This window comes from Gobius niger (genome assembly GCF_951799975.1).
Source record: "Gobius niger genome assembly, chromosome: 13".
Taxonomy (NCBI): domain Eukaryota; kingdom Metazoa; phylum Chordata; class Actinopteri; order Gobiiformes; family Gobiidae; genus Gobius; species Gobius niger.
Genome location: NC_136864.1, coordinates 30,910,759 through 30,936,138, shown reverse-complemented (window position 1 = coordinate 30,936,138; position 25,380 = coordinate 30,910,759). Strand labels below are relative to the sequence as shown.

Here is a 25,380-nt window from a genome sequence, read left to right as displayed (position 1 = left end):
GGTGGATTCGCTTCACGGTAGATCTGTCCATGGTACAATCAGATCCATGGTACAATGATGTGCTGCTCTGGCCCTCCTGTCCTGCAGAGGGCGCTCGGCTGGTGCGCGTTTCCGGTGTGAGCGGAAGTGCCCGTGTCCTCTCCGCGTGGCTCGCTCGCTGCGTGGCTCGGTGCGTGTGTCTCGGGACCAGTCTGTGGATCTGTCTGTGGAGCTGAGCGCTCGGTCACGGCCCAAACATGGCTCTGTACAACTTCAAGAAGATCATGGTGGTTCCGACCGCCAAGGTGAGTGTGTCCGGGGGGGGAGTGTGCGCCTCTGCGGGGCTTGTGGGAGACCAAAACACGGCTCGTGTGGCTCAGACCCGCAGAGGGGAAACACGTGTGCGCCTGGAGCTTTGGCTAAACTCTGTAGGAGAGCTCGGACAGGAGTGTACGGTCAGCTGTGTGCGTGTGTTCATGTGCGTCCATGTGTGTATGAGAGGGATCGGGGCTGGAAAGAGTCGCTTTTATTGTTTTGGTCATTAGGAGGGGTCGATGTCACACAGGCCGATCAGCTGACACTGCGCTCACCCATAGACTCACCACAGCACTGGGACTGCACGTGTATAAAGTCAGGAGAAGAACCGTTCACGAGTCAGCCACATTTACTCAAGTAGCCCACTCGAGTAACTTTATTTTATTTTATCACACAGTAGCTTTTACTTGAACTTACATTAAAATCACATTATGTTGAAGTTACAGTACTCTTTCTTTTTGTACTAATCTTGAAAATAACCGGTAGATTAATCGACTATCAAGGTAATCGTTAGTTGCAGCCCCAGTGTTCAGTGTGTGTGTGTTATGTGCACTTTTGTATTTGTCTTCATTGTTGCACAGCCTTGATGTTAATATTTGTTTAAAATTGTTCAGACCCCAGGAAGAATAGCTGCTTAATTGAGTAGGGGATCTAAATAAATTAACAAATAATACACAAATAGGGCTGAAACAACTAATCGATTAATCTTCGACTAATCGATTATTGAAATAGGCGACAACTATTTTAGTCATCGATTAATCGTTTTCTGGTTCACACAGACTTAAATAGAGCAAAAATGACATGGAGATGTAGTATTTTTTGATAAAACCTACTTTGTTTTGTTTTGTGTTGTACACTTTGTACATTGTAATTTTCATGAATATCTGTTTGTGTCTCGTCCAATCAGAAGCAGAATTAGCACCAAGAGCCTCCAACAAACATTTACTTTACGTTTACTCCATTGACATTTGTCAAACTGTCCAACTATATCCTTCTGCTTATAACAACTTCATTATTTTGACTAGCAGCTAATTTCATCCTTATTAGCTAATCATTTACATTTTTTTTAAAGAAATTAAACAATTGATTTATTGGAAGGAGAACAAACTCCTCCCGCGATAGTGGCATCAAATCTCACTGTGAAGGCATTAAAAAGTATTTAAAAAGTCTTACATTTCACTAGGCCAAAGCTGTTGCTAAAATCTTTGTCCGTCTTAGACCTACCAGATCAAGCTCAAGACCAAATCAGGTCTGAACTAGTTCTAAAAAGGCACTAAATAGACCTAAATTGGACTAACTCGAAAAATTGCTTAACTTGTTGCCTTACTACAGACTCAGTTGCATTATTTAATCATTGTTTGAATGATCCCATGTACCACTTACTTTACGTTTACTCCATCAACACGTCCTCAAGCGGATCCACTTTAGCTTTATGTGATAAAAAAAATAGAAAAAATAAAATTTTCCTACACCATTCATAGCCAAGCGACTAATCGATTAATCGTAAAAATAGTCGTTAGATTAATCGATTACAAAATAATCGTTTGTTGCAGCCCTATACACAAACAAATATGCTGTGTGTAAACCTGAGAGAGATTAACGCGTCCTGATGATATGAATAGATGTAGTCTTTTTTTTTCTTGTATTAAGAATTGTTTGTCATCTTACATTACCTCTTAAGAGAAAATAAAGTTTGTATATATTTGATATTTGTTTGCATTTGACCGTGTAGTGACCCAGTGGCTGTATGAGTGGTCAGCATGTCCACTCATGATGTTATAGTCTGTTTACTTAATTATTTACTGTTAATACTTTTGTCCCCACAAAGTTCTTGGCAGTCATTGTACATATGATGGCACTGTTTTTTATTTTTCTCACATTTTCTGCCCATTTGCACGGCCTGAGTTTCTCTAAGAGCTGAATGTAAAAGTAAATTACCATTGTGAGATCAATATAGGCTATCTTGTCGTATCATGTCGCCTTTACTTTCCATCACAGTGTCCTCTACAACGCTCCAGGATCACTTGTTTTGTAGGATTTCTGGCGAGAGGGACCGTCAGTAGAGGAAACCTTCCAAACAATTGATCTTGGAGTGTCCTAGAGACCACTGTGATGGAAAGTAAAGGCGACATGCTGACCACTCATACAGCCACTGGGTCACTACACGGTCAAATACGTGCAAATGGCAACTTTTTTCCCCAAATAAAAAGTTGCACAACAATGCACCTTTAAAGCTGCACAGACGGGGTACATGAGGGTCCTCTGGGTTGTACTTTCCCACTCTAAAAATGTTACAAGAGGTTAAATGCAGATGACTTTCTAGCATAGCACAGAGAAACACGATTTTTCTGAGTGTGTTTTAGTTATGGCTAGATACAATTTACTGTCAAAGTCCTATACCGTGTGCTCCTCGTAGTGGATTCAGTTACTTATGAAAGCAGACATTTGTGACAGAGAAGACTGTTTTGAACGTGTGTAGTAAAACAAGAGTCCTGTACGTTTCCAAACATGGAGACAGTCATTTGTTGTTTTCACACGACATTACAGCTGATATACTGCAGGTTTATGTGTTCCATTGGTTGAACAGTTTGTCTGCATTGTTGTTCCAGGACTTCATAGACATCACTTTATCGAAGACCCAGCGGAAGACGCCCACTGTGGTGCACAAACACTACCAGATCCACCGCATCCGGCAGTTCTACATGAGGAAGGTCAAGTTCACGCAGCAGAGCTACCACGACCGCCTCAGCCAGATCCTCACCGACTTCCCCAAACTGGACGTAAGGCTCGCAAACAGATCAGCCAGCAAAACTGCACTTTTGATCAGATCAGTTATGAGATTAAATTTGAACTCAGTGCAGTGTGTGTGGGATGCACTTTGTTACTAGTTAAAAGCGGCTCTGATTACAACAACATTACCTCATAAAGGGTCGCCAAATTTAAGGCCTTAAAAGCATTACATAAACACTATATCTCTGATGTGCGGTGTTCACCTGCCCTGGACCCGCCCAGTCAGTGTGCGAGTCCCTTCAACTGCAGCATCGCCCAGCAGCACGACTTTAACCACGGCCCTTTGTCGTGTGACTGATGCGCTCCTCCACAGTCCTGTCTGCACACGGCTGCTCCCGGTGACTGAGCGCAGAAACATAATCGTTCATAGCCCGTTTAGTCCTGGGTTAGACCTGGTTCTGTCCAGGACATGGTTACACTTGAAGTCCTAGCTCTAGTCTACAAGACCAGGGTTTAGTCTGAAACTGACCGAAATACTGCCCTTCATAAATGACTTTATCCAACCAACTTGGTCTAAAAATGCATAAAATACATTTGTCAAACTGTCCAACTATATCCTTCTGCTTATAACAACTTCATTATTTTGACTAGTAGCTAATTTCATCCTTATTAGCTTATCATTGACATTTTTTAAAGAAATTAAACTGTTTATTTATTGGAAGGAGAACAAACTCCTCCCGCGTTAGTGGCATCAAATCTCACCGTGAAGGCATTAAAAAGGTATTTAAAAAGTCTTACATTTCACTAGGCCAAAGCTGTTGCTAAAATCTTTGTCCGTCTTAGACCTACCAGATCAAGCTCAAGACCAAATCAGGTCTGAACCAGTTCTAAAAAAGGCACTAAATAGACCTAAATTTGACTAAATCAAAAAATAGCATAACTTGTTGCCTTACTACAGACTCAGTTGCATTGTTTAATCATTGTTTGAATGATCCCATGTACCACTATCAAATGAGTGACTTATCACCTGAGAACAAATGTATTTACAGTTCTGTGATGTAAAAGTAGTTCAGATGTGTTTGATGAAAGCGGACCGTGTGTTGTAGGACATCCATCCGTTCTACGCTGACCTGATGAACGTTCTGTACGACAAAGACCACTACAAACTGGCCCTGGGACAGATCAACATCGCCAAGAACCTCATCGACAAGTATGCTTCTTTTTCACTGTTAAACATTTGTCAACATTAAAATCCCATGTTGTGCATGAGGGGCCGCAACACCAGTGCACTCTAACCTGGTTCCTGCGCTGCATGTGAGGAGCACTTCATGTCAAAGTAGTCACGTCTAAAGTGAAGTGTTGTTGCCTTTAAAGGTGCATTATGGAACTTACGTGGAGAAAAGACCCTTGATATCTGTGTTTCATCGACCTTTTTGTGACCCAGTGACTGTTTGAGTGGTCAGCATGGTCCCTTTTCTTTCAATCACGGTGTCCTCTGCAACTTGATCCCTCATATCCGAAATACGTGTTAGTGTTCGTCAGTGAAAACCTACCAGAAACTCTAAAAACAATTGATCCTGGAGCATCATAGAGGCCGCTGTGATGGAAAATGAAGGCGCCATGCTGACCACTCGTACAGCTATTTGGTCACTGAAAGGTCAAATTGGGGAAACTTCCAGCGAGTGTTAAACCTTGTGACTCCTTGTGTGTGTCCAGCGTGGCCAAAGACTATGTGCGTCTGATGAAGTACGGAGACTCGCTGTACCGGTGCAAACAGCTGAAGAGAGCGGCTCTGGGCAGAATGTGCACCATCCTGAAGAGACAGAAGTCCAGCCTGGAGTATCTGGAGCAGGGTAGGACACGCCTCTACTGAAATGTCCCTTACAAAGGATTCTGATGGTTATTGGGCAATTCAGACTCCAAAATCAGTTGTTTTTATGATGCTTTTCATCCCTGATGGGCGGAGGTACATAGAAAGATTTTGCACAACACAGCATGTTTTTGCTGCGGTGTTACTAGGACTGCACAATATATTATAAATATGTTATAATACTTGGACCCCACATGCAAAAATATAGAAATAGTGAGTGACCCGTGACTCCGAGAGCGGTCGTGGTCCTTCCTTTTTTGCTGTTTTCCTCATAAAGACTAGCGATGTCTTGCACAAATCAAAGAATGGTGCAAGAAAACACACATTTTAGTTTTTTGATCTTGTTGTTATTTTTCTGTCACATTTTCAAACTCCAAGCTGTGTAAAACTGAAAGACAGTTGCTATTTATACCATTATTATGTAGCTATTTTCCTTCGCACACAATGGGATCTGAAAAATTGTTAAAAGCTGGTCAGAGGGATGCAGCCCTCTTGAAATTTCTAAAAAAAGATATTGACACAGAACCTTCAAATGTTTTGTTGTACTCAGCTGGGTCGTAAGAAGTGAGATGACAATGTAACTGTCAAAGACTGAAGAAAAAGTCAAACATAAATCCACCAGGAATCCTGTATCTACCAATGCTATCATTTTCAGCTGTAACTGACCTGAAGTGTCCAGAAGTACAAGGTGTTCAGTGCTGAGAGACATCGCCCATGTGAGAAATGTTGAAGCCTGGCTACTATAGATAAAGACACATATGCTCGAATTTTAAGTTATTTAAAGATTCACAGTCTTTATGGACTGTTGAGATCAGATTATCTCTAAATGACAAGTACATTTTGTGAAAGGGCGAAAGCGCTTTCCCATCTTCACCAGTCTGTGGCCTTCCTGGTTTGGCACATTAACACATACAGGCTGACATGCTCTAACTTTGGAGTATAGGCTCTTTCCAATGTCTTTAGAGTCATGTGAATGCAACCCCTGGATTTAGATGCATTGGGGTTGTTATACAGAAATCTAAAATAACAGTAAATCTGTAAATCCCAGCAGAAGTGGGGCGGTCTGGTACTGACAGTTACTGTGTGTGCGTTGCAGTGCGTCAGCATTTGTCCCGTCTGCCCTCCATCGACCCCAGCACCAGGACCCTGCTCCTCTGTGGATACCCCAATGTGGGCAAGTCCAGCTTCATCAACAAGGTGTGTAAACCTTCCAATCAATGGCTGGAATCAAGCCAGGACTGGACTGGTCACTGTGGATAGTCTCTTTCAGAATCACCTGCCTATAAGGATGTATTGGGGTAGAATGTTGTGTGAAATCCCTACAGTTAAATGTGATATTGACCCTTTGTGTGTGGCAGGTGACCAGAGCTGATGTAGATGTGCAGCCCTATGCCTTCACCACCAAGTCTCTGTTTGTGGGCCACATGGACTACAGATATCTGCGCTGGCAGGTACGTCTCCTATACTCGCTCAGCTCTGTTTTAGAAGTGTGAATGTGGAACCAGTCTCCTGCCAGGTATTGCAACAACGGATTTTCAATAAAAATTTCAATTTCAACCATTAGGAAAAAATTTCAACTAGGAACGCTCATAGTTGTGATGTGAGAAGGTGGGGCCTCGGCTAAAACCTTTCCAAATAAACAAATACATAAAATATAAATGAATAAAAAGATATGACATTTTTTATACAAGAACCCTCAACACCCCCTGCCTTAAAGTGAATGTTCTGACTCTCCACGATGGGTGATGTGGTGTCCTTAGGTGGTGGACACCCCGGGGATCCTGGACCACCCTCTGGAGGAGAGGAACACTATCGAGATGCAGGCCATCACCGCCCTGGCCCACCTCCGATCAGCTGTGCTCTATGTGATGGACCTGTCTGAGCAGTGCGGACACACCCTGGGCCAGCAGGCGGAGCTCTTCAACGGCATCCGACCGCTCTTCGCCAACAAGGTATCAAAAACATCATCATCATCATACTATTACTATTACTACTACTATTATTACTATTAGCTAATGTTTTCAGTAGTCATGACTCACATGGATCTCATGTAGGGCTGAACGATTAATGGCATTTACAATTATATCGCGAAATTACACACATTATCACAGAGGCACGTGATTTCGGCCCATGCAGCTGACGCCGCGGCCCACAGAAGTGAATGTAGCGGCGAGAGACGGCACCGACGTCGCTCCGCGCTCCACCACGTGCTTTTGTTTACTTCTCCGTCTACTTCAGGTGCGTGGTAGATCGTGGATGTACTGTGAAAATATCAGTGTGTATAATGCAGTCACCGCGAAGGACTATTGCTGTTTCCTCCGTTAGCATTGCGTTAGCTGCAGCGCTACACGCTCTGATACGCTGATCACAGAAACTTTCCTCCAGATTCACACATCTCTGCCTCCACTTTTGGAGGCTTATGTTTGGGAATGTTTTGGATAAAGATAAGAACTTATCTCACAACCACTGACTAATACACAAGAGAAAAGAACTTATTTAGGCTATTTACAAAAAAAAAATAATTCAGTGTAAGCTTATTGGAAATGATGTAGGCTATATGACTATGTGGACTATTTGGAATTATATTCCATGTGATTATAAAGGATTTAAGAGTAAGTAATACTTAATTAAATCAGTTGTAAATATTTAATTGTATTGCAACAAAAAGTTATTAGTGGAAAAACGCAATAAAATCTAAATCGCAATATTGATTTTTGGCATAATCGTTCAGCCCGACTGTCCAGGAGTGTGCAGTTTGACTGGTCAATACAATAGTAATGAACATGTGTGTGTATGGGCAGCAATCAACATGCAGACATGCCAACCTGTACGCTAGAGGTGGGAGAGATATAATTTAGACGATAATATCCAAATTGTTGTCTGGACGATATTCAAAAATGGGATATCGGATATTTCATAATTTGTACAATCCGACCCTCCAAACATGTTTTTTTTTTTTTTCCACCACAATTTTTTTGGTGCTTTCAATTTCAGATTTGAAAAATAGATCAAATCTACCTGTGTTTATTTTCCAGCCTCTTCTCATCGTAGCCAACAAGTGTGATGTGAAGAAGATCAGCGAGCTCACGGAGGAGAACCAGGTCAGTTTCCCCTTTGTAGTGGACACGTGATGTTATACCGGTGTCTGAATGACCAGAAGTGCTCTCCAAATCCAGTTTCCTGTCCAGGGCCTGGTTTCCACAAACATCAGTGATAACTAGATGGGTCAATATTGCCCACAATGCACTGCGAGTCAGAACTTTGAACTGGACCCAAATTCTGTGTCACTGTTGTTAAATTATATCCATTTTTACTGTAATTTAGGTTCATGTGATGAGCGACAGGCAGAAAGTCGTGTAGTTCTTTGAGACAGTGATTGATATTTTTCCACCCAGGAATGCTGAACTCAATCCTTCACTCTATTGTTTAGAAAATCTTTTCGGACCTTGTATCGGAGGGGATCCCTGTGATCGAGAGCAGCACACTGACAGAGGAGGGCGTCATGCAGGTCAAGACTGAGGTAAGAACTTAAACCACCGTAGTCCACAATAATGTTGTGTTACTGACGCTGTCGTGCTCCCTGCCCTCGGCCAGGCGTGTGACCGTCTCCTGGCTCACCGAGTAGACACCAAGATGAAGGGCAAGAAGGTCCATGACGTTCTGAACCGCCTGCACCTGGCCATGCCCAACAAGAGAGACGAGCGGGTGAGGCGCTGTCCACTGTGCTTTCCAAAGGGGTCAGAGGTCCCACTAGACTTTTTTGGCCGGATACTTTGGCTGGCTGGGTTCCAAAATTTCGGCTATTAACAGTTGAATGAATACTGTGTCATATTATCAACAACACTGCTCCTACATTTACGCTTTGATATGAGCGAGTGGGTCTAAACTGTGGCGATGAGACCGTTCTTTTCGGACGTACATCTGCACGATCACTCGGATAAATACGATAAATGTGACTAATTTTCTCTCCCTTGATATATAATGAAGGGACAAAGCAGCTCTAAACATGGCCACTCTCCCGGGATGAGCTAATACAGGCACTTTTATTTGCTCTGAAGTTCATCACACACTTTTTTGAAAGTAAATGTACCTGTAGACCGCCGTTCTGTTGAAAACAAATAGCCAATTTACTTATTTACAAACCTTTTCTTGTCGGCCTTTTTTGATTTACCGGTCATTTGGCTTTCAAACCAGCCAAAATCTGGCTACAGCCGACGGAAACCCAGGTCCTGATCCAGTCCTTAAACACTTTATACTGTCCCATACCCATCCTCTAGTCTTTCCATATTACTATGTTGTCATACTATTGCATATACAGTAGTAAAGGGTAAAACACAATTTAATAGAGAGATTCTTCATCTCAATGGGACTTTCTAGGTTGAATAAAGGGCAAATAAAGTCAATATATTAAAGTGTTTCAATTATTTAGAATACAATCCTGTGGAAATGTAGTAGAATACACTACATAATACTTTTTAAGTGAAGTATTCCGATACAAAATCCTACAGTCAGTTATGCCGAGGTTTCTGCTTTTTTAGAGAGCTTGTTCTGCTGAGATGCAATAATCCCATACACCCTGTCTGAAGGTAACATATGTTTAACTCGCTGTTTTGTAGGAAAGGCCTCCGTTTATCCCGGAGGGGGCGCTCCAGAGGAAGAGGGCCATGGAGGTGGACCAACCCAAGCGCAAAACAGTATGAAATACCTCATCACCTTGAACACACATTGCTGTAATGTCGCAGGTCTTTGTGGGAAATGTGATGTTTGTTCCTTCGTAGGAGAGGGACATCGAGCTGGAGATGGGTGACGACTACGTCTTGGACCTGCAGAGTAAGATCTTCTCCTCCTATTGTCACCTTTACAAACGTGGGCAGCACTGCACTTAACAGCACAGTAACGGCTGGTAATGGGATGAAAATCAAACGGTGTCGGTGATTTTCATAGGAAGAATGTGGGCCAGCAAAATGGAAAGAAATAAACATTAGGGCAGCACAATATGTGTCAGAATTATCACTATCACTAGGGATGTAACGGTTCACTAAAAAGCCAAACCTTATACTAACCCCCACTTTAATGCATCTGTCAGACACACAGTTCTGGAGAAGCACATTATAGAAACTGATTCATAATAATATATCAGACTGCAAAGTGTGTGACACTGTTATCAACTCCCAGTGATTCACCAGTTGTTTTTGCTCAGTGATCCTCTATGGCACGTGCACAGGAGCGTGCACACCGGTAAACTGTCACCTATTTCAAAATGCCAGTTTGTCACCCAGTCAGGAGGCGCCCTGGTCATGATGGTCTCAGTATCATTGATCTTTCTCTAGTGTTCTGGTCTTGGCTCAGTAGGCCTGATCTTAAAAATCCCAAACTGAAGCTGTAGTGCTGATGAAATGCGTACGCCGAATAATAAATGTGGCTAATAAAATGATGGCATTGGGGCCCTGGAAATGTTGTTAAGGGTCATGGAAAAGTCATGAAAAACCTCCAGAGAATCTGTACGCACCCTGTGTATTGACACCTACAGTGTTGATATGATTTGATAAAGTATCTCAATATCTCGGTTAATATCGTCATCACAATGTTCCAGGTGATTATCAGTTATTGCTAGAATTGCCCTTGTATGAGAAGGACCCTGACTGAAGTGACCTAACTGTGCTACAGAATACTGGGACCTGATGAACTCTGAGGAGAAGCAGGATAAGATCCCGGAGGTGTGGGAGGGACACAACATCGCTGACTACATCGACCCGAGCATCATGACGGTCAGTCTGCACCACGCCGCCGTTTCCCCATCACAGGGCAACATCACTCTGTTTTTGTACTGTATGTTTATTTCTCCCTGGACAAAAGGACCTACTTTGGCAACGTTCTGCCCGGGGGCCAAATCCGGGCCTCCAGCATAGTACCTCTGGCCCCCAAGATGAGTTTAAGAAATATAATTAGGCAAATAAGTAGTTTGTCATTGTCCAGCGCACAGTAGTGGTCAGGTGTTAGTCCTGAGCCGCTCTCAGGCTACTTTAGATATTGCATCTCTAGTTTTCATGCTGTTGCTAACCGCAGCATTTTGCATGATTACAAAGACATTTGCGGAGGTTAGAAGTAACGCAGTGATTGAATTCTCCAGGTTCTGAGCTTCAAAACTTAGGTTTAGTTGTGTGGCCGTTATGATACCGGGTTTCGGTACCCATCCCTAAAAGCTAGTGGCCCCAAGTGAAACTCTTTTAATCTGTTCATGGTGGAGAAACCACATAAATGACATACTTTTCAAGAAGTAACATGACTCCATACATGACATGTTTTTAGCTGAGGCAGTGTGGGGACTGGAAACAAATGAAGCATTCCAACCAGATTCTCTGATTGGACAAATAAATGGTGGACACAAAGAACTGAGACCATTCTAGGAAAGGGGGTTTGTAGCAGCAGGCGAGGACAGCCCAGACTGTCTCTGATTTCTGTCATCACTAACTGAATGGCCGTTTTTGTCAACTGTAGAAACTGGAGGAGCTGGAGCGTGAGGAGGAGCTGCGTGAGCGAGCGGGAGAATACGACTCAGACGAGGACAGTGAGGACGAGGAGATGCAGGAGATCCGTGTCCTCGCCAAGCAGATCAAAGACAAGAAACAGATGCTCATTGTGGAGTCCAAAGAGAAGGACAAGCACGGGCCCCGCATGCCGCGCACCGCCACCAAGGTGAGACATGTCCCTTTAATGTCCTCTCACCAGGTGAGACATGTCCCTTTAATGTCCTCTCACCAAGGTGAGACATGTCCCTTTAATGTCCTCTCACCAAGGTGAGACATGTCCCTTTAATGTCCTCTCACCAAGGTGAGACATGTCCCTTTAATGTCCTCTCACCAGGTGTGACATGTCCCTTTAATGTCCTCTCACCAGGTGAGACATGTCCCTTTAATGTCCTCTCACCAAGGTGAGACATGTCCCTTTAATGTCCTCTCACCAAGGTGAGACATGTCCCTTTAATGTCCTCTCACCAAGGTGAGACATGTCCCTTTAATGTCCTCTCACCAGGTGTGACATGTCCCTTTAATGTCCTCTCACCAGGTGAGACATGTCCCTTTAATGTCCTCTCACCAAGGTGAGACATGTCCCTTTAATGTCCTCTCACCAAGGTGAGACATGTCCCTTTAATGTCCTCTCACCAAGGTGAGACATGTCCCTTTAATGTCCTCTCACCAAGGTGAGACATGTCCCTTTAATGTCCTCTCACCAGGTGTGACATGTCCCTTTAATGTCCTCTCACCAGGTGAGACATGTCCCTTTAATGTCCTCTCACCAAGGTGAGACATGTCCCTTTAATGTCCTCTCACCAAGGTGAGACATGTCCCTTTAATGTCCTCTCACCAAGGTGAGACATGTCCCTTTAATGTCCTCTCACCAGGTGTGACATGTCCCTTTAATGTCCTCTCACCAGGTGAGACATGTCCCTTTAATGTCCTCTCACCAAGGTGAGACATGTCCCTTTAATGTCCTCTCACCAAGGTGAGACATGTCCCTTTAATGTCCTCTCACCAAGGTGAGACATGTCCCTTTAATGTCCTTTCACCAAGGTGAGACATGTCCCTTTAATGTCCTTTCACCAAGGTGAGACATGTCCCTTTAATGTCCTCTCACCAAGGTGAGACATGTCCCTTTAATGTCCTCTCACCAAGGTGAGACATGTCCCTTTAATGTCCTCTCACCAGGGTGAGACATGTCCCTTTAATGTCCTCTCACCAAGGTGAGACATGTCCCTTTAATGTCCTCTCACCAAGGTGAGACATGTCCCTTTAATGTCCTTTCACCAAGGTGAGACATGTCCCTTTAATGTCCTTTCACCAAGGTGAGACATGTCCCTTTAATGTCCTCTCACCAAGGTGAGACATGTCCCTTTAATGTCCTCTCACCAAGGTGAGACATGTCCCTTTAATGTCCTCTCACCAGGTGAGACATGTCCCTTTAATGTCCTTTCACCAAGGTGAGACATGTCCCTTTAATGTCCTCTCACCAAGGTGAGACATGTCCCTTTAATGTCCTCTCACCAAGGTGAGACATGTCCCTTTAATGTCCTTTCACCAAGGTGAGACATGTCCCTTTAATGTCCTCTCACCAGGTGAGACATGTCCCTTTAATGTCCTCTCACCAGGTGTGACATGTCCCTTTAATCTCCTCTCACCAAGGTGAGACATGTCCCTTTAATGTCCTCTCACCAGGTGAGACATGTCCCTTTAATGTCCTCTCACCAAGGTGAGACATGTCCCTTTAATGTCCTCTCACCAGGTGTAACATGTCCCTTTAATGTCCTCTCACCAGGGTGAGACATGTCCCTTTAATGTCCTCTCACCAAGGTGAGACATGTCCCTTTAATGTCCTCTCACCAGGTGAGACATGTCCCTTTAATGTCCTTTCACCAAGGTGAGACATGTCCCTTTAATGTCCTCTCACCAGGTGTGACATGTCCCTTTAATGTCCTTTCACCAAGGTGAGACATGTCCCTTTAATGTCCTTTCACCAAGGTGAGACATGTCCCTTTAATGTCCTCTCACCAAGGTGAGACATGTCCCTTTAATGTCCTTTCACCGGGTGTGACATGTCCCTTTAATGTCCTTTCACCAGGGTGAGACATGTCCCTTTAATGTCCTCTCACCAGGGTGAGACATGTCCCTTTAATGTCCTTTCACCAGGTGTGACATGTCCCTTTAATGTCCTCTCACCAAGGTGAGACATGTCCCTTTAATGTCCTCTCACCAGGTGTGACATGTCCCTTTAATGTCCTCTCACCAAGGTGAGACATGTCCCTTTAATGTCCCCTCACCAGGTGTGACATGTCCCTTTAATGTCCTCTCACCAGGTGTGACATGTCCCTTTAATGTCCTCTCACCAGTTGTGACATGTCCCTTTAATGTCCCCTCACCAGGTGTGACATGTCCCTTTAATGTCCTCTCACCAGGTGTGACATGTCCCTTTAATGTCCCCTCACCAGGTGTGACATGTCCCTTTAATGTCCCCTCACCAGGTGTGACATGTCCCTTTAATGTCCTCTCACCAGGTGAGACATGTCCCTTTAATGTCCTCTCACCAGGTGAGACATGTCCCTTTAATGTCCTTTCACCAGGTGTGACATGTCCCTTTAATGTCCTTTCACCAGGTGTGACATGTCCCTTTAATGTCCCTTCACCAGGTGTGACATGTCCCTTTAATGTCCCCTCACCAGGTGAGACATGTCCCTTTAATGTCCTCTCACCAGGTGTGACATGTCCCTTTAATGTCCCCTCACCAGGTGTGACATGTCCCTTTAATGTCCCCTTTATGTCCTTACAGGTGGAGAGGAAGCGGCTGGAGAAGGAGATGGGAGCTCTGGGTTTGGACATGGACGACAAGGATGAGGTACTTGCTGTAATTAAACTAGCAATGCCAGATAAGAATTTGAAATACAGTAGATACTGTTCACGATGGCATAGGGTAGTAGAGGTCAGCGAGGGGGTGACAAGGTTTTTTGTACTTCCAAAGTTCTGAGCATTTCAGTTTTCATTTTCAGCTCCTTTTGGTGAAATCAGTCTCCACTAAAACAATAGGACATAGTCTGGACCCGTTTATCACAAAAAGTGGTACAATTTCCAGCTTCTTTGTTCTGTAACTTTCTCATTTCACCAAATAATATTCTCACTATTCACGTCCAAGAAGAAAAATGATCAAGGATTTCAAATATGTCCCTTTAATTGCGATTTTAACACATTGAGGCTGCGCTGTTTTGGAGATTTTGCTGTAGTGCCAACAATCCAGACCATTTTTCATGATATTTGTAGCACCACAGCGTGTTCTATGTTACAGCTATGGACACATGCTATGGCTCGTTTGAAAAGTGAGACTCTAAGCTGTCCGTAGTTTCATTCTACGCGCCTTAGTTCCTGAGATATCCAAAGCTAAATAGAGGCTAGTTTGGATCAAAATCACTGATTTTTTCCCTAGATTCGGAGATAATTAGTGTTTTATGAAACACTCCCCTTTCTGATTAACTCCTCTCTATTATTAATATTAATAATTAATATATAAATAATATATAAATAATCATATTATATAAATAATTAATATTTATAAAATATCATGAATAGCTTATCAAAATCTATTTACTTAGTGAGATGTGTGTGTGGGCGCCAAGTTCAGTTAAAAAGTATAAAGTATTAAGATATAATACTGGAGAACTTAAGTGACTTAATTGGTGAGTTCATAGTGGAAAATGCCTGAAGGTCTAAAAGCACTACAGGGCTCTTCTAGATCCGGTTCATTTCAGTGACCGCGGATGCAAAGGTGACAACAATGGCGGTATTAGACACGTTTTTGCCAGTGAATGACAGATTCTGTACGATAAATTGAGTTTTCTCAGTAAATCCTGCCTAAAAGCTGTTGTGCGGTTGGATGTTCCATTTTGTCAGAATTACAGCTTCAATCTTGTAAACTGAGTAAGTGATTAGAATCTACGTCTGCAAATCTAAACAGTTGTGTGGATTATGTTTTAAAGTTTAACGTAACCATGCCAGACACATCAGGCTCCAAATTTATTTGACTTCAAACATAAAATAAATTGTTAATCAAATGTTTAATGTCATGACACGCGTTAGCTAAATCATGCTTTAGCTAAATCTAAAGCCGAATAAAGTAGAAAGAACGTCACTTAAGAGCTTCTAAAACATGTTCTAGTCTGCATTACCTTTACTTGGATCATGATTATTTGACATTCCGCACAAAGTTACGGTGTGTTAGCATTGCGTACTTGGCTACTTAGCCGTTTGTACAAATATTCACATTCACCTTCACAAATCCTCTCAATTCCAACGACAACCACCTAATGCAGCGATCTGATTTTGTTTTCAATGAAGCTGAGTGTTGTATTCACCTCCGCTTCATTTGTGACGTAACACTGTAGAACCCGATAAAAGTTGAGACCATTTACCATTCTATGATTTAAAAGTTGTTGGTTTATCCAATCAGAACAGGGCAAAAAGGTCAAGGCTGCCTGGGAGAGATAGTTTAAAATGGCTGTAATAAAAGCATAACATTTGTGTTTGTCTTCCAGAGTCACTACGCGCTGCAGGCCCGGCGGTCGCGCAGTCTGGTGAGGAAGCGTAAACGTGAGGCCTCTGCTCCTCCCACCTCCAGAACCCGCAGTCAGAGCGCATCCAGACCCCCCCGGGACAAGTCCGGCCTCAGGGACACCAAGGTACCGCTCACTGCTGTTATCCACAGGCTTAAGAGTGTTGTTGTCCTTTTTTTCCTGAATGTTTTTTTTATTTGCATACAAACGAAGTTGAGACTATGCAGTAGAGAACTCCAGTGTCCTCTGTAGATTTGTGGAAACTTGTAACATTTGAGCATTTCCCTCTGTGACGTCTTACTGTAGGACCTACAGACATTTTCCGGTCTGTACCTGCACGTCCAGAAGGATTAGTTATCTATTTCCTTGCTTGGTTTTAAGTCAGAAAAACAAGGCCACATTTTATTTTTCATTTGGTGTCCCACTGGGTTAAACAATGATTGTAATTCCGTTTCTCCTCTCAGATGATGAAGAAGGCCAAGACCATGATGAAGAGCTCTCAGAGGGACATGAACCGCCAAGGCAAGAAGGGCGAGGCTGACCGCCACGTTTTCGATCTCAAACCCAAACACCTGTTGGCGGGCAAGAGGAAGTCCGGCACCAATGACTACAGATAAACCCGACATGTGGACTGTCTTTGTACACGAGCTGTTCAAAGCTTACATTACTTATGCCTTCTGTTATGTCTCTCTCTCAATGAAATGTCTCCAAATATTATATTGTCATTCAAATGACCTCCCTCACATAGAACATAAACATGTATGAAAGTTGTAGTGTGGTTGATTTTGATTATATTTCATGCCTAAATAACAGGGATTGTTCTTTAGGCGCCCGTGACGTCGGTGGTGTAATGTGGCAGAAAAGGGACAGATGATTTGTTCATGAGATCCATACAGAACACTTATTTTGAACATGGTCTTAACTATATTAACTTTCTTGGTATAAGCTAAGACTAAGAGTCTAACTTGCTGAAAAATATTCTGCTGAATGGAGCCACACTGGCTTAGTGGTCAGAGCAATGAATCCAAAGGTCGCCAATTCATATCCAGGCTCATCCACTTTGGGCATCCACTACGGCATCTGTGGACCAATAGAGGCTAGTTTGGATCAAAATCCCTGATTTTTTTTCTAGATTCGGAGATAATTAGTGTTTTATGAAACACTCTCCTTTCTGATTAACTCCTCTCTATTATTAATATTAATAATTAATATGTAAATAATATATTATTTATATATTGGAGCTGACCATCATGTGGAAGTCTCATGGTCCACCTAAGTCAGGGGTGTCCAATGTTTTGGTGGCCCTCAGCCTTCTTTCTGAATCGATACACATCACCAGAGATGGGCCTTTTTATTTGAAGTTTAATAATTCTACACAATTCTAACCTAACAACCATTTTATTGTGAGACAGAGCTAGCATTAAGGTTTATATTTGTAAAAGGTGTGGGACACAATTTAAACCTCTGCTCGGCGAAGGTTTGGTGACACTGACCACTGATCTGTGGCCCTGTGGACACCCCTGACCTGAGCTTGACATACAGCCTATGTAAATGTTTATTGAGCACGAGCTCTCTACTCCAGCTACTCTTCTTGGGGTCGTTGAACAAAATTTGACATTATAAAATATCCAAATTCAACAGTTACTGATGGTACTCACTGTATGGGCTATTTTTTCCATTCAGTATAGATTCAGTATAGCTAATCAAATACAAAAATCTCACAGCTTTCCCCTAGAGTCAAGAAAAAAATTCCTACCGTACCTCACTCTTACTCCCCGCCTTAACTGAGCTCATTGTCTCCAGTTCGGCTTTACACAAATCTAATTTAGCTTAACTGCAGAGCAACCGTGTAATGTCTTATTTGAAAGCTAAGGCCTACAAACATTTTTGTCACATATTTGAAGCGTTTTTGCCGGGGGGGTTCCCCTGTGGTTTTGCCTGGTTTTCATCGCTTATTTGTCATGTTTTTGTTGCTCTTGTCAATCTTTTCTCACTTTTTCGTTGTATATTGTTCACGATTTACAATGTGATGATGTCATAATGTCAGGTGGAAGGCGGGGCAAACACAACTCTATGGGAGAAATACAGTTATTGTAAGAAATCTTTTAAACAAATGTAAGTATTTTTCACAGCGATTGGATTCACGAACCTGTTATTTTTCTGTATTAATATTGTCACCACTTTTGGACGCCTTTCTTTGGACATGAGTTCATGTGTGCTGACGGAGAAGACAGTGAACTTTGAAACAGTTTTTGTTTCATGTAGATTCTCCCTGTAATGACTGAGGTATTAAACAAAGACAAATAAACTTTTCCAGTTGCTATAGTTACTGTGAACGGAACTGCCACTCTTTTTGTTGCTTTTCTAATATGTTTTCGTCGAATTTTCTTGTTTTCGTCCCGTTATTTTTGCTTTTTATTTTGCTATTCTTGCTTTTCCCGGACGTTTTTGTTGCTCTCGCGTCGCTTATTTTTTTGGGTCCCAGTTTTAATGTGTTTGCGTTATTCATCAAGCTTGTACATTTGGGTAAAGCCAAACTGGAGAAAACGTGCTCGGCTCAGGTGGGGGTTAAGAGTTGGGAAAGCGCACGGTGACACGTGATACGTATTTCCGGTTCAACATAAGATTGACGCCGTATTTCCGGTTAGCTCGCGGTCGCTTCTTCACGTGTTTTCCACAGGTTCGTGTCTTCGTTCCTGCTCGTCCACACAATGATATCCAAAAGAAAGTTCACCTTCCAAACCAGGCAGGACAGCACGACCAGGTACCACTGCTGTGTCCCTCAGTGTGCGGCTTCGGCCAGATGTAACTCTGCTCTGAGCTTTTTCACACTCCCACAAGGGGATGAGCTGCGACTAAAGTGGGTCACTAACATCCGGAGAGGCGATTTCCCGATCACAAATCACACTCGGATCTGTAGTCGTCATTTTCTGCCAGCGGACATCAAGGAGCCGTCAACACCACGAGGGCGCCGGCGTTTGAGAAGCGGAGCCGTCCCGGTTCTTTTTGAATGGAACCATTACTACCTCCCTGCGCCTCGTCCTGGGGTTAAGGAGCCGACACGGGAACCAGACCCTCCCCCTGAGGAGCCAAGACAGGAACCAGACTCTCACCTTGAGGAGCCAAGAGAGGAACCAGACTCTCCCCCTGAGGAAAAGGATGTAGCACCACGGCCTGACCATGACTACTGCTCCTCTGCGGAGCCGGGGGCGCTGGACTTGGCCCTCGGTGTCATCGAGGAGCTCCGGGCGGAGAACGCTGCGCTCCGGAGGCGGATGGAGGAGATGGCCGTCAGCAGCAAGTTTGGCCTGGAACGGTTCGCTGCTTCAGATGAGGACATTAGGTTTTATACAAGGTAAGAAACGCTATTAAGACATGACCTCTGAACCCCCACCGGAACCGAGCGCATTTTCTCCACTTTACTTGGAGAAAAAAAAAAGTCAAAATAGTGACACAAATTAAAACTAGAATGAAAACGCAACAAAACGCGATGGAAAGGTGTCACAAAATTGACGAAGGGACAAAAATGTTTGACGAAAAGGCAACAAAAACGCCAAAAAAAACAAAAACCATGAAAAGAAATCACTGTTGATGCATGCCTTGGACCCATATCATGTGAGGAGCCTGACCTTTGCTGCCATCTGCTGGCCGGGAAGGCAACAGCAGAAAAGCATTGTCAATAAATGTGCAGGTAAAAGAAAACATTTGGAGAGAAAAGAAAAAGGAAAGTAGACTATGTTCATGGTTCTTACAGATCAGTCTGATAGTCTATAATGATATAGTGTGTTTTTGTCAAAATACTACAGGTGACTCTTTGACTAGTGTTATCAACTTTGACGTCTCACAGCAGAAAACACAGTTAGTTTAGTTTATTTGAGCAACATTGAAAGATGCATGCAGGTCAACTTAGTGCTGCTCAAAGGGAGTAGAAGGATGTTCATAGAAACCTTGAAGGCCCTAACCCTCAATTCAATACAAAAGGGTAAAAAAAATGGTAAAATGGTCTCAACTTATAAAGCGCTTTTCCACCTACATTAGGCACTCAAAGCGCTTTACAGCAACGATCCACTCACCCATTCATACTCTCATTCACACACCAATGTACGCAGACGCTGGGGGCAATGTGGGTGAAGTGTCTTTGCCCAAGGACACAACGACAGTGTGCACTTTCAGGAGGTTGGATTCGAACCTTGACCTTACGATCATGAGACGACCCGCTCTACCAGCTGCGCCACCGAAATCATCTTTCCCATGTGCTGCACAACCTAATTCCAGTCTTTGGAATGACATTAGTAGCAAAATGAATGCAACAAATGGCTCCTCTTAACACGACCGTAATAGTGTTGTAATTGGTCATAACATTTTTGTGAGTGCACTTGCATAAGGTGGAAGGTGCACATGCCACATACGTCACAGAACAGTTCTGCAAGTCAATCAATTATTATTTTACTAGAGTTCTGCTTACTTTTCCAGTATATCCTGTCCTACAGATGTTCGCTCCACTCCGTGTAACAAACATACTTTTTAATGTTGTGCGGGATATATTTTTTCTTTAAATTCTTTTTCCTTTTCACGATCTGAAATGTGTGAAATTTGTGTTGTTTTCGGTTTTGTTTTAGGAAGTAAACTGTTTCTGGCTTTGAAAACAGTTAGTGTAGTTTTTAATTGCACCAATTCATTGAATTTAAGAATCTGTACTCCCTGTATCCAGCTTTGTGGATCATTCTTAAATGGACTAGACGAAATTTAAAAATGTTAAATGTATTTTCCACCCCCTACATGCTCCAGAAAGGTCCTAATGTGTAGTCCAGACCTGTTCACCACAGCTGCTGCTAAAATCCTGCCCTGTCACTCAGGCGCGAGCTTAAAGGAACAGGCCACCATTATTCCAGACTTAGATATGTTCTTACCTGAGCTTAGACCGGTCTGGTCTTTGTGCGTGCCCTCAGTCAGACCAAAGATGTTGTTAGTATTTAACCTCTCCCAGCATATTATATGGACCCAAACGGGAGTGAAGTTATAGAAGCGCACAAGCTCGCGTGTTCCCTATGTAGGTATGGTTACGTGGCGTAATAACACCTAAAGGCTCCATAGGAATATGCTGGGAGAGGCTAAATGCTAACAACATCTTTGGTCTTTTTGTGTGACTGAGCGCACGCACTCCCAGACGGGTACACATCAACTCATCTAAGCTCCGGTAAGAACATATCTCAGTATGTTAAACTGTGGCCTGTTCCTTTAACATAGAGCCTAGAGCCTAGGTTAGACCTGAGGTGACCGTGGCAAGTAAGGAAAATGACAGTCCAGACTAGTCCCTTTAAGTCTTTCTTTTGTTATTTGAATCAAAGTTCTGCAAGTGTTGCCCCAGACTTCTAGCCTGGCTAACACCAGACTAAAATCACAAGTGATATGCTGTGCAGTTCCAAATGATTCGAGCGCTCACAGCAGCATGGCGTTAACCCGGCAACCAGACTTCCACACTGTAGGTCAGGTATGGAAGAATGAGAGAACTGTACATTTTATGTAGTGACTGCGTATCAAGGAAATGTCTCACTCTGCCAATTAAAGACACATTTAAAATGTAAATAATACAATAGTGCCACCTACTGGAACCACACTATACCCTCCATTCCTCGTTTTTTCCCTGCTTTCTGAAATTCTTTAGTAAACTTTGAATGTTTTTAACTAAGAATGGTATTTACCCCATGAACAGGTTTGAAAGTTATGCCCACCTGATGTCATTCTGGAGCCAGATCGAACCAGCCACACGTGACATTGTACATCTGACCAGAGCTCAGACTGTCCACTCTGCTTTACCAACGGTAAACACTGGTTTTCTCTTTTTTTTTTAATTATTGTTATATCAGGGTAATATTTAGAATCAAATGTTGGAGTGCCGATAATTATTAATAGTTGGATTTGTTGCCATAATCTTAGAACCAACTAATGCAAAGTAAAATAATCATCCTATATTTTGTCTTTTTCTTGCAGTCTCTTCAGCCAGTCGATGAGTTTTTTCTCTTCATGACGTACTTGTCTCTGGGCCCAGCGCTGAAAGACCTGGCACACAGATTTAAGATCCACCAATGCAGCGTGAGCCGCATCATCAACACCTGGGCCAACTTTCTCTACACGGTGCTTGGAGCGATCGGCATTTGGCTGGATGAGGACACCATTGACCAGAATCTGCCTGAGGTCTTCTCTGAATACTCCGACACACACGTCATCCTGGGCTGCACCGAGCTGCACTGCCAGACCCCGGACTCCCTCCTGCTGCGGAGCGAGGCGTACTGCCACTCCAAGTCCCACAGCACCTTCAAGGGACTCGTCGGGATGGCTCCTCATGGGCCGGTGATGTTCGTCTCCCCACTGTACCAAGGCAGCATCAGTGACAGAGAGATTTTAAAGCGCTCAGGTCTGGTCCCTCTTCTTCAGCCCTCCATGGCTATAATGGTGGATGAGGGTTTCCTTGTAGAGGATCTTGTTCCCTGCAAGGTCTACATACCTGCCTTCTTGAGGAAGAAACGGCGGCTGTCAAGAGAAGAGGTCAGGAAGACTCAGTCCATCATGAGGCTCCAGGTCCACGTGGAGCGTGTGATCAGAAGGGTGAAGGAGCACAAACTGTTCAGCACCGAGATCCCCTTGTCCCTAACTGGCTGCATTAACCAGCTTTATGCTGTGGCCTGTGTCTTGATTAACTACCAGAGTGGACCCTCTGTCAACGCCGGGGCCAGAAAAGGTTCATTCTATTTGACTTAAAGGAACAGGCCACCGTTTTTCCACACTGAGATATGTGCTTACCTGAGCTTAGACGAGTTGATACGTACCTGTCTGTTTTTTGTGCGTGCCCGACTGCCCGTGGAGGAGCTTGGTCGCTTCTAACTGCACCCCGTTTGGAGCTATAGGAATATACTGTGAGAGGCCAAATGCTAACAACATCTTTGGTCTTTTTGCGTGACTGAGGGCACACAGTTCTTTCATACTGTCATATGTTCTTACGGGAGCTTAGACGAGTTGATACGTACCTGTCTGGTGCTTGAGTGTGCCCGTGGAGGAGCGTGGTAGCTTCCAACTTCACTTCACCTCCGTTTGGAGCTATAGGAACACATTGGGAGAAGCCAAATGCTAACAACATCTTTGGCCTTTTTGCGTGACTGAGCGCACGCACAAAGACCAGACAAGTAGGTATCACCTCGTCTAAGGTCAGGTAAGAACATATCTCAGTATGAAAAAACGGTGGCCTGTTCCTTTAAGGCGAGACAGCAGGTGAAAGTATGGATTTTTCACAGTCGTTGAAATGGAGATTTTTGGCTAGTTTCCTTCTTAATATCTCAGTCTTCAAAATGACTAATTAAATTTAAAAAATGACCAAATTTACCTTGTACGATGCTTATTTTATGACATTTTGTCGCGAGGCGGAGAGAACAGGAAGTAGTTACTACGTCGCTTCACAAAGCCGTCTTTCCCTCCCGCATTCAAGCACAGATATTGACAGATTTTACATCCACGTGTCCTGAAGGGTGCCCGCGATGATGCTATAATCCAAATGTGGTATTTTTCCTTCTGCGAGGACGCCCGGTACAGAAGAGCGGAGAAAACGTTACAAAACTTTAAGGCAACGAGATCGCCGTGATAGCAGCTCCTTCGGACTCTTGGACTTAAAGGGGGCCTATTATGCAAAATCGACTTTTTCAAGCTTTACATCATGTTATTAAGTCATTCCCTCATTAAAACCATGCCTGAAGTGTTGCCTTGGCACATTCACGTATTTTCGAGTAATCTGTAGAAACTCTGATGGTGGCCATTTTAGGGATAAAACGCCTGATTCCTTCAGGAAACGCCCTCGACCTCCAGGATACGCCTCCGACCTTTCGTCACCAGCCGAGTAACCAACCACTGCTCCTCAGCAGAACCCCCTCCCCGCAGTGTCTAGCCCTAAGATGTAAACAGAGTCATCATGGAGGATTAGCTTCATGTGTTGTGAACCGGAGCCACAGCAGACTTTTACAAAGACACACATCAGTGTTTCTGTTACCGAAACACCCAGGATTAAAACCGGTGACAGGAACACTTATTTCAGTGTCTGGTTCTGCGCTGGGCCTTGATGATGCACAGAGCCTCCGGAGAAAGCTAATGCTAAGCTAAACCTCGAGTCATCACGTGAAAACGAGAAATATGCACAAATAAAGTCAATAAAACCACCACACACATAAAGAACCGTTTAACAATGATCACACACGGAGCCAGGCTTGTTGATTTGGAAGTTTATTGCTCACATTTCATCTACAATGGGTCATAGCCGAGTGGTTTTCTCCCGGAGCTAACAAGCTAGCCGCGACAAGCTAACGGGAAAATTCACTGAATACAAGCAGCCTATTATGCATTGAAAACGTCACTAAAACAGGCAACTGCTTGAAGCAGCCTTTATGATGATCACACACGGAGCCTGGCTTGTTGATTGTGTAGTTTATTGCTCACATTTCATCTACAGTGAGTCTTAGCCGAGTGGTTTTCTCCCGGAGCTAAGGCACTATTAGCCGCGACAAGCTAACAACCTTCACCTTCACAACATTCATTGAAAACAGGCAGCATATTATGCACAAATAACGTCAATAAAGCCGGCAACTACTCGAAGCATCCTTTACGATGATCACACAATGAGCCTGGCTTTACACATTTGTGGTTTATTACAGACTTTTCATCAACAATGAGCTGTAGTCGATTATAACAAGCTAACGGGTAACCTCGAAAAACCATTGTCCACCTGCACAGATAATGTCCGTCTTTGAATCGTATGGGCTCCTGCAGATCCTGGTGTCGTCCATGGGGGTATAGTTAGAGATCCATAGGGCATGGCAGATGCAAAGAGATAGCCTCCAAACAGCAGTTATTTTTCAGGCAAGAGCCCCTTCCAAGCGTCCGGTGTGGAAGGTTCGTTTCCAAATAATATCCTGTGTGGCCATTGTTCACAAAGTGATAAACAGTAGGTCCTTTCCAACAATAAAAATTAAAATGCACCGATCGTAGTTTCAATACTGTCGAGACAACGAGCGCAGTGTTGACAGCGTGTAGAGGGGGCGTGTCGGAAAGGGTCAGAGGTTCTTAAAGAGACAGAGGCCTATTTCAAGTCATTTGCTACCTCCATTTTGAAAGAGCAATTTTATACAAGGCAGTTATTCTAATTTACTGCATTGACAGACCAACAGAAGGTTTCGTCATCATTGTAGTGTGCTATAGACTGGTGCTATGTGGCTGAAAAAAGCATAATACCCCCTCTTTAACAAGACTTTTTCACTTATTCTAAAACTAAACAAGATCCAAAATCCCTCTGAATCCCTCATCTTTATCAGTAATATGACAATAAAATAAAACCATACATTGGGTCTATCCATTA

The 25,380-nt window shown here is 43.4% G+C and overlaps 2 protein-coding genes across 2 annotated transcripts; both read left to right on the top strand.

Moving 5' to 3' along the window:
* Window positions 1-152: 152 nt before the first annotated feature.
* Window positions 153-16,633, top strand: gtpbp4 (GTP binding protein 4). The gene is made up of 17 exons (XM_079570141.1): window positions 153-284; window positions 2,904-3,074; window positions 4,131-4,234; window positions 4,741-4,877; window positions 5,991-6,091; window positions 6,253-6,345; window positions 6,655-6,846; window positions 7,930-7,995; window positions 8,325-8,414; window positions 8,489-8,599; window positions 9,511-9,588; window positions 9,673-9,724; window positions 10,562-10,662; window positions 11,393-11,590; window positions 14,216-14,281; window positions 15,969-16,112; window positions 16,451-16,633. The coding sequence occupies exons 1-17, from the start codon at window positions 237-239 to the stop codon at window positions 16,601-16,603; spliced, it is 1,905 nt and encodes a 634-aa protein (XP_079426267.1). The 5' UTR covers window positions 153-236; the 3' UTR covers window positions 16,604-16,633.
* A 2,064-nt stretch (window positions 16,634-18,697) lies between these two features.
* Window positions 18,698-22,975, top strand: LOC306972823 (uncharacterized protein; the record flags this gene model as incomplete). The annotated part of the gene is made up of 3 exons (XM_079569530.1): window positions 18,698-19,341; window positions 21,700-21,808; window positions 21,978-22,975. The coding sequence occupies 3 exons, from the start codon at window positions 18,698-18,700 to the stop codon at window positions 22,743-22,745; spliced, it is 1,521 nt and encodes a 506-aa protein (XP_079425656.1). The 3' UTR covers window positions 22,746-22,975.
* Window positions 22,976-25,380: the final 2,405 nt, after the last annotated feature.

Coding starts and splice junctions, on each gene's coding strand:
- gtpbp4 (XM_079570141.1), top strand. CDS start 237: ATGGCTCTGTACAACTTCAAGAAGATCATGGTGGTTCCGACCGCCAAG. Junction 4,878..5,990: donor CCTGGAGTATCTGGAGCAGG/GTAGGACACGCC, acceptor TGTGCGTTGCAG/TGCGTCAGCATTTGTCCCGT. Junction 7,996..8,324: donor AGCTCACGGAGGAGAACCAG/GTCAGTTTCCCC, acceptor TCTATTGTTTAG/AAAATCTTTTCGGACCTTGT.